Here is an 8,717-nt window from a genome sequence, read left to right as displayed (position 1 = left end):
GGTCTTCTCATTTAAGTGAATCCCTCCTTCATCGTTGAAATCGATTTAAAATTCCTTCTATTAGCTTTGATTGTACTCTTGGCTATTTTTTTGATATAATCTTTTTATTGTAATTATCGTCATTTCTGTTGTAGTTGAATCAAAATAAGATTATGCTAGATCTGCATAATTAGTAGTTGTTGCATCTTCATCATTATCACAAGTTTAAGATAGAGATTAACCTTATCAATAGCTGCTGCGTCTTCTTCATTGCCAAACTTGATCATCTTGACAAACCTTTTATTTATCTAATTTTACCACATGTATTTATTTACTTATGGATTCTATTTGATTGTAAGACTTTTATATCTTTTGATATAAATTAACTAGCTGATATGCTAGCCAAATTGCTTGCTTCTTTAGTTTTTTTTTTTTATCTTTTACTTTGCCTCTAACACTATCGTAATTGATTGTCTCTTTAATGGCATGTTTTGTCTCCATCGCTATATATATATATTGTTTTGTAGGATCCAAACAAGAAAGAGTTTAAAATGCTTGCTGTGTTTGTAACACCCCATAATTTTGATACCAATTAAATTATTATACGTAAATTTTAAAGGAGGCCTATAATTAAATGGATTAAATTAATTTGGGCCTAAGGTATTAAAAAGAAGATAAATACTATGGAATATGAAGCCCAAATGAGGTGGCATAAGTAAATATATGGGCCTTGAAAACCCTGGCCTTTTTCCTCTTAAGTCACACTTGTTTTTGCTAATGGGATTTCTTTTTGCTTCAGCCGCATCAGACTACTGAACTTTGCTTCTCTTCACTGTGGCTGTGAGTAGAGATTACAGGTACGGATTTTATGATTATACTAATAGAGAAAAGGCTCCTAGAATTGTTATTATATTTGATTAAGAATTGTATTATGGTCGTATGTCAGGAAGTCTTTGAATTGAACCAATAGAGTTTGTGGTTAATTTGCTTTCACACTAAGCCTCAATTGTTGACCGGTTTATTTGCTTTCACACTAAGCCTTAATTGTTGACCGGTTTATATGCATTCACACTAGTTCAACCGTGTAATAGATTTTGGGTCTTTGGAGTGATGATTACAATATAGTCCAACATTGAGGTTGAAAAACTATGAATATTGAATACACTCTGACTAATTGTCATGCTATTGCCATGCTACATCACGTATTGCCATGCTATTCCCTACAAAGTATGGTCCAAAAATCTGATCAAAGCCGAAAGTAAATTGAATAGTTAGGTGAATAAATAGAGGATTTTGAAAAATCAATGTTATCTAGGATAAAACCATTTTAAGTGTGAAAACAGATTTTTAAGTGGGAATTTGTGTATTGATGAACCTATTTTTGGTGTTACTAGGTTCTAATTCTACTAAATTGTTGTGATTCAAGGGAGGTTGATTTCCTTTATTTTTGCAACTAAGAGGTAAGGGGTGTTTACTAATTTTGGGGGTTTTCCCAAACAGTGTTGGTTATTAAACTATTATATATATAAGAAATATATTGTTATTCTATACATATAAATGGATATTTTATAATTTTTTTGATGTGCACATTAACTATTCGTTTTTTGAAAAACTAGTGGGACAACCTAAATTTATTTAAACTTGTATGTGTGAATATGTCTTTATATTTTGAGAAGTATGAATGGATTATTTTGTGAGCACATTGAATATGTTTTGAAAACCTATGGCAAGTCGTAATTAGAAGCTCAGTATGGTATTTAGTCCTTAGTAAGGGACAATCATACTGCAGCTAGTCCTTAGCAAGGGACGGTCCCAGAAAAGGGGACAGTGCACATTTGATAGTTCCTTAGCAAGGGAGTATACTATTGAGGATCCAAAAAGGAAGCTCCTTAACAAGGCAGTGCACCTTTAGGTTCCAAATGAGCCATCCTTAAGAAAAAGGGATGGAAAGGAGGTTCTAGTCCTAAAAGGGGACAGCACAACCCTGTCAACGGGGCGTAAACATTGACCACGAGAAAAGCCTAGGAAAGTGTTTATATGACGGTATATATTATGATGGCTCACAATATAAATATACTATTTTCTTTTACGTGAAATATTTGATAACAAAATATTGATGAGTTACAAGTTGTGAATTTGTTGAAAGAATTATTTATAAAAAAGGTTTGTTCCCACACCCAAATGTTAGTGAATTCCACTTATTGAGTTATCTCACCCTCCCCTTTATTTCCCATTACAGATACATTAGATGGATTACTGGAGTAGAGATTCTTGGGAGACAGAAGTTACGAACTATTTTTGAGGAAACTGAGGATTTTATTATTATTTTATGGCATTAAACATTGTATTGGAGAATTATCTTTGAGGATGTTTTGTATTTGGTGAATTAGAGCTCTGACTCTTGTGATCAGATTCAAGGTTGCTAGTTTCTTTTATTTAATATTTTTATGGATTATTCAGATTAAATAGGCTTTTATTGCTTATGATTTTGGGGCGTTACAGTGTTATTCTCTTAATTTTTTTACAGCATGAACAACTTGCAATATTTAAGTTGTAGGGACACGATTTTTAACGGCCCAAGGATGACATTGGGCTCGTATGTAAAGGGCCCGAACAGTATGATTTGTAGAGAGTGGGATAGAAAGGCTGGACATTGGTTGTTGGGCAACGGTTTAGTCAGGATTTTCATGGAAGCCCATACGAAGGTGGATTTGGCCTGTATAGCTAAACCTTACACGGATGTGGTTTGAAAGGTCTGACTCCTCGGAATTAATCCGAGGAGCAGTATCTTCTCACCATTCTTCCTCCTTTTTCTCCTTCTTTTTCCGGGGCCTCCCCCCCTTTCTTTTTAGTTCCCTTTTCCCTTTTATACTAGTATTCAATTCCCCTTCTTCATCTACGTGTCAGTTTCTCCCTATTTGGGGTAATTACTCGTCCTATCAATCCATACATCAGAGTGGTTGGAAAAAACTGGATAGCATGGTATGGAGTATGGGCTTGTCAGGCGCTGGGCTCCACATTATGGTGTTGGCAGCTTTCTCGTTTGTACTGATCTTGTACTGAGTTTGTCATTTTCTTCAGACGTTTTGTGAGGTGTTGAGCGTGAGATCGTCCTCGGCAATAGGCTCCTCGGCTTGGGCTTTGGGCCCTTAATGTGAAGTGGGCTGAGATTTCAAATTTCAGGCCCCATAGAAGTAATTACTGAATATTTTATATCAATAGTTATTTGTTAATAGGTGTTTGACAACTTTAGAATATGAAAATTTTTAAGTTAAATGGGTAACAAATTTAATTTTATTAATTTTTGCTTTCTAAATCACTAATAGTGATTTATCATGTTAAATTGGTAGTTTATTTGTATATTAATCAACTACAATGTTGTAATGTTATTTATTTTTTCTTTATAATTTGTGAGGTTTAATTCAAATAATTTTGAATAAGTCCTCTGAAATCAAATTCAATACAAAAGAAATTTTGTTAGGGACTCTGTAAGACTAAGGGGAGCTTGAAGATAATATAAGTTTGGCCTCATATAATATACTTATATTGTGAGCTTCAGTTACTACAAGTAGTATTGTAGTAACTTAGATATGAAACTCTAGATGTAACACAAACAACTAAGGATAACGACATTTACTAATATTCGTCTTTTAATTTAAATGGTATTTTTCATAATTGCTTTGTATTCATTAGATTTCATTTTCAGTAATTTTCCCATGCATCGCACAGATTAGCGACTAGTGTTCTTAAAAGAAGTGCTTAAGTGTTTGATACAAGATGATATTCTCTCAATTCTAATCATTTCTTAATGATTTGTCCCCCTTCTTGGGGGGATTCTTTTGCTTATATAGTCTCTCCCATTGCGTACACCTCAAACTATTAATTTGGATGCTTGTCCCATTAGGACTTTGCTGGAGGTGGTAAAGTGTGCTGTGAGTTGTGGGATTACTATTCAGGGGTCATTCCTTCATTAATGCGGTCAACTGAGCTGATACAATTCATTGAATGCGGAGGTAATGACTACTTTATTCAGATATTTCCTCTCTTCTTTACTTGCACATCTCTATTGTCTTCCTCGGTATCTTGTCCTTTAGTGCAAGTGGCCAGCTGAAGAATTCCCGAGGAGTACTCACTCTTTGGGCTCCTCGGACAATGGGTCTCTATGTTTCCCTCCTTGGACTTTTATCCACGTGTCAAGCCTAGACTAGTGTGCGAATGGACCCTTTTCCATTCTCAGACTGGGCTTGTGGGCTCTATGTTGTGTTCTGACCCTCCCCTCCCATAGTAATGTTGAATTTTTCATTTTAATTATAATTTTTCCTATACATTTATCTCTTTCTTTTAAGTTGTTTTATGTTGTCTAATACTATGGAAAGTTCAATTTCATTTGTTCGTGTTTGATGAATTTTTAATATGAAATATATTCTAATGAAGTTATATATTTAAGATCTATATGTTACGGTAAAAAAAGAAAAAGAAAAAAAAAAGAACAATATGTATTTTGGATTACATTAGGAAGTTGTATTTATTAATGTCGAGACATTAAAAAATTTGATATCAATTTGGTGGGAATATAGTTAAATATGATAGGTTTTTATTCGAGAGATAAAACACTGAATCACACAGGAAAATAAAATTTATTACGTGGTTCAGGTCCATTCCCTCACAGCAACATATTCAATAACATGCCTTGATGCACATCCAAACAAGTGGATGAGAAAAAAATGAAATTTCATCCCACTCAATGCATCTGTTCGACACTGAGTGCGAAACAAAAATCTTATCATCTACTTGAAAAATTAGCAGCATGAGAAGAAATTTAACCACTGACATTAGGTGTAGCAGACCTACTAGTCCAATTATCGGTTACAGCCTCTGGTGGAAGTGGCTGCCGCTTATTCTTCAACAATCCAACCTCATCACGATAGGGTGAAGCTGATTGCTCTGGCACATCGTCACCACATTGAATCTTCTTTAAAGCCACCAATACCTCATCCATGGAAGGCCTCATTTCCTTGTCCTGTTGTAAACATTGAAAAGCCAACTTTGCCACCAAAATGGTCATCGTTCTAACTCCATCATCTGACTCAAATCCAAGATGAGGGTCGATCAACTCGTGGAATGCACTCTTTTCAATCTTGTTTTTGGCAAAGTTGGCCAAATTAATTTCATGCTTATGCCTAAGTATATCAACAGCCGGCAGAGATGAAATGAGCTCAATGAGGACAACCCCAAAGCTGTAGACATCACTCTTACTAGTAAGCTGGTAGCATTGGTGATATTCTGGATCAACGTAGCCCGGAGTACCTTGAGGAGATGTTGAGACATGACTAACATCATTGGGGAACAGCCGAGAAAGCCCAAAATCTGCAACTTTGATAAAGAAATTGTCGTCCAAGAGAATGTTGTTAGTCTTTATGTCGCGATGTATGATGTCAGAAGCATGGAGGTAAGCCAATGCACTGGCGGTTTCAATAGCAATTCTCATACGAGTTGGCCATGTGAGTGAACCTGGTGTTGCTCGATTGCCATAAATATGATCAGCAACGGTGCCATTGGGAATGTATTCATACACAAGGAGAAGTTCACGACAGTGGCGTGAAGTACACCCATAAAGGGAGACAAGATTTTTGTGGCGCAAGCGTGTTAGGATTTCAACTTCATTTATGAACTGTTGTACTCGTCTATAGTTGTGCCCATACAAGCGCTTCACTGCAACTTCTCTCCCGTCTTGGAGTTTGCCTAGTTGAGAAAAACAGTCCATTTAACAAGTTGCATGATAAGTCTTTTATTTTTTATTACTATTCCTTTTTCTTATACCCTTTTGCTTTGAAAGTTTATACTGTAGTTTAGGTGATCTTGAAACAGAATCAATGAGTTTGTAATCTTAGAGCATTCACAATAAAACTTTTACCAGCTAAAAAGTCAAATTTAAGCACCTCATCCCACAAACGACACTCTACAGCAAAAATACTATTTTTATAAATTTTGGCACAGTAGACTGCCATAGAGAGCAGTCTATTTTGTGGAGATAATTTTTTATTATTATTATTTTGAGTTGTTTATATTATTTTAAATAAAATAGTAAAAAAAAAATATTTTGATGAAATATATATTGTAAAATAAATTGTTAAAAAGCTAAAATTTTTAGCTCCTTTGAATTGAATGCTCTTACCATGGTAAACGGTTCCAAATCCACCATCCCCAAGTTCTTTTTCAATATCAAAACTATTGGTGGCTTCTTCAAGTTCACTGTAGGAGAAAACAGGGACTCCAAAGTAAACACTCCCACCTTCCACGTCTGATCTTGAAGATGGATCTGAAAAAATATTCCTTGCCAGCAAGTTTGAAGACGCACTTCTTTTCTTATAATGACGCCGGATGATGAACAAGAAAATAATGGAAATGACTGGGTATACAACACCTAAAGCAGCGAGAAGGAAGCAGTTAAGCTTTGAATGACAGGCAACAATAGATGAAATTCACGATAGTGAACTTTTTTTTTTTTCGATTGAAGGCCACAAAGAACTTATGCGACACAGATTTAAGTAATTAACAACACTTTGGGAGTCATGTGACTAATCCTTATAATTCTCCTTTGAATTTGAAGGCACAAGGGCCAGGCCATCCTCTAGGATAGCAGTGGATAAAATGGACCCATTAATTACTCAAACGGATAGTAGAAATAAGAAAAACTTATTATTTCTTAAAATAATAAAATTAGTGCTCTAATGCTTTGACAATTAGCCATGCCCAAAGGAATTCGCTTGCAAGTTGCAACTGGCAACTTCGATCGATGTGATGAAAAACATAACATACCAATTTAAGATGGACCAATTTCCAAGGTCACTAGTGAATATCAATTTCAAACAAGAAATACGATTGATGAGACATCTTACCGAATCCTAAAAGCAAATTGACCTTCTTTTTATTTTCTGCAAAAGAAGATACATGCATAAATGGTATTAGTTCCAACAATGAACATAGAATTGACGCCGCTAAATTAATTGGCATCCTTTTAGATATTAGGTTTTAAAAGCACTTTGAAAACCAGCAGAATCGTACCTGATTTTTTGTTGTCATGGGAACAACTAAATTTTCCCTTACTGTCATCGAAGCATTGACCTCCTCTACCACGACAACTGCTACAAGCAGCAGATACATGCACTTCAAGGTCGAACTCAGCAGTTAAATTCAGTTCATTGTTATCTGAACGCTCTTTAACTGGGAGCTGAATAATCGAACATTGAGAAGAAATAATACTCGGAGTACTCTCGTTTGAATGAGTATAGTAGAAATTATGGTCTCCGCAGCTCATATATTTAAATTTTTTATAGGAATTAGAATCAAGAGTGCGATTGCATTTAAATAGGCTCTGGTTGGGTGTGGTAAGTTTAAAAGAGATAGATGGAGATTTAGGTAAAGTAAAATTGGTTAGGTATTCGCATTTGTTGGTATTCAAGTATTCCAAAAGTGAAAGGTCCTTGACACGTGTGAATTGTGTGGTGTTAGTGTACGAGATGTTTATAACTTCATATGCTCCTTTGCTCCACCCCAGTGGCAGTTGGATCGTCGGAGATGTTTGGTCACAGTTTACTGGCAAAAGACCGCATTTATAGTAGTTTCTTTTGTTCAACCTGAATGGAAAGCCAATCATACCAAATTTTCCACATTGAAAGGACGAACAACTTTTGGCATTTCTCTTTTCTTCTTCAGCTGAGGGAAGCAGCACAAGGGGTGAGAGAACAAAGAAAACAAATAGAAAGACAGTAGCCATTCCAAAATTAATTCCCGATTTACCAACAATCACAACCAAGAGTCTATTACTACAAAATAAAACAACGTCTTTGTATAACTTCCTTTCTTATTTCTTCACTATATAATGTGTAGTTTCTCTGATTAACACGGTACGTAGTTGACTTGAAAATTGTTTATGGAAAACTTTAAAAACGGTCTGAAATTAGAACAAGTTGGGGTAGCAATGTGAAACATGGTCTGTACCTACCGCAACCAGAGACTCTCCATTGATGGTAGTTTCCTTCTCATCTTCCCCGTTGACCAGCACTAGAAAGATTTGACTCCTTCAAAAACACTCAAAATTTTGCCAAGGAAATCTTTGCGGATGGTTTGAATCGTCAACTCTTAATAGCGAGGAAAATTTAAATTAAGTAAAAAGAAGACCTTGGTGCGGTTTGGATCTGCATCCACGGCTGCGTTTTATGTTTTCACGCGTTTATTTTTTATTTTTTTTTTTTTGCTTCAGCTGCATCTTTTGATTAAGTCAGTAGTAAACAGTACATTTATTACTGTTTATGATTTTCACAGATCACATTTTCAATAACTTTTTCATTAAAAATGGGTCTCACGATATTATTCACATATTTAAAAATTATTTTGTTACAGTGTTTTTAGTTTTCAGTTTTAGCAAAATAAATTCTATCCAAACATACCCATCTAATGTAGTATGCGTTGCAGTGTTGGCTCTCTAACTCTCGTGTGTAAATTTCAAAGGGTGAAGAAGATTAGCGTTTTTTCATAATTAAAAGCAAGGTTTGCTATGTGGCGGTCTACAGACTTCATCAGAAAAATTTACGGGAGTCTTGTGGAAAAAAAGGAAAAACATTGGGCATCTTTGAAAAATCTTGACGTGGTGGGTACTACTGGGGCATAGACATCACATGTACTCCGGTCCATGGACACTTCACTCATTAGTCGTCTTTGTGAGTGAAGTAGGAAAT

The 8,717-nt window shown here is 35.3% G+C and overlaps 1 protein-coding gene across 1 annotated transcript; it reads right to left on the bottom strand.

The window, feature by feature from the left end:
- Positions 1-4,609: 4,609 nt before the first annotated feature.
- Positions 4,610-7,477, bottom strand: LOC115990186 (LEAF RUST 10 DISEASE-RESISTANCE LOCUS RECEPTOR-LIKE PROTEIN KINASE-like 1.1). Its single transcript, XM_031114039.1, has 4 exons — positions 7,045-7,477; positions 6,879-6,914; positions 6,155-6,403; positions 4,610-5,721 (listed from the first exon to the last, which is right to left on the bottom strand). The coding sequence occupies exons 1-4, from the start codon at positions 7,295-7,297 to the stop codon at positions 4,799-4,801; spliced, it is 1,461 nt and encodes a 486-aa protein (XP_030969899.1). The 5' UTR covers positions 7,298-7,477; the 3' UTR covers positions 4,610-4,798.
- Between the last annotated feature and the right edge of the window lie 1,240 nt (positions 7,478-8,717).

Source organism: Quercus lobata, chromosome 1, assembly GCF_001633185.2.
Source record: "Quercus lobata isolate SW786 chromosome 1, ValleyOak3.0 Primary Assembly, whole genome shotgun sequence".
Taxonomy (NCBI): domain Eukaryota; kingdom Viridiplantae; phylum Streptophyta; class Magnoliopsida; order Fagales; family Fagaceae; genus Quercus; species Quercus lobata.
The sequence above is the reverse complement of the archived record's forward strand: the minus strand, read 5'-3'. Positions and strand labels throughout refer to the sequence as shown.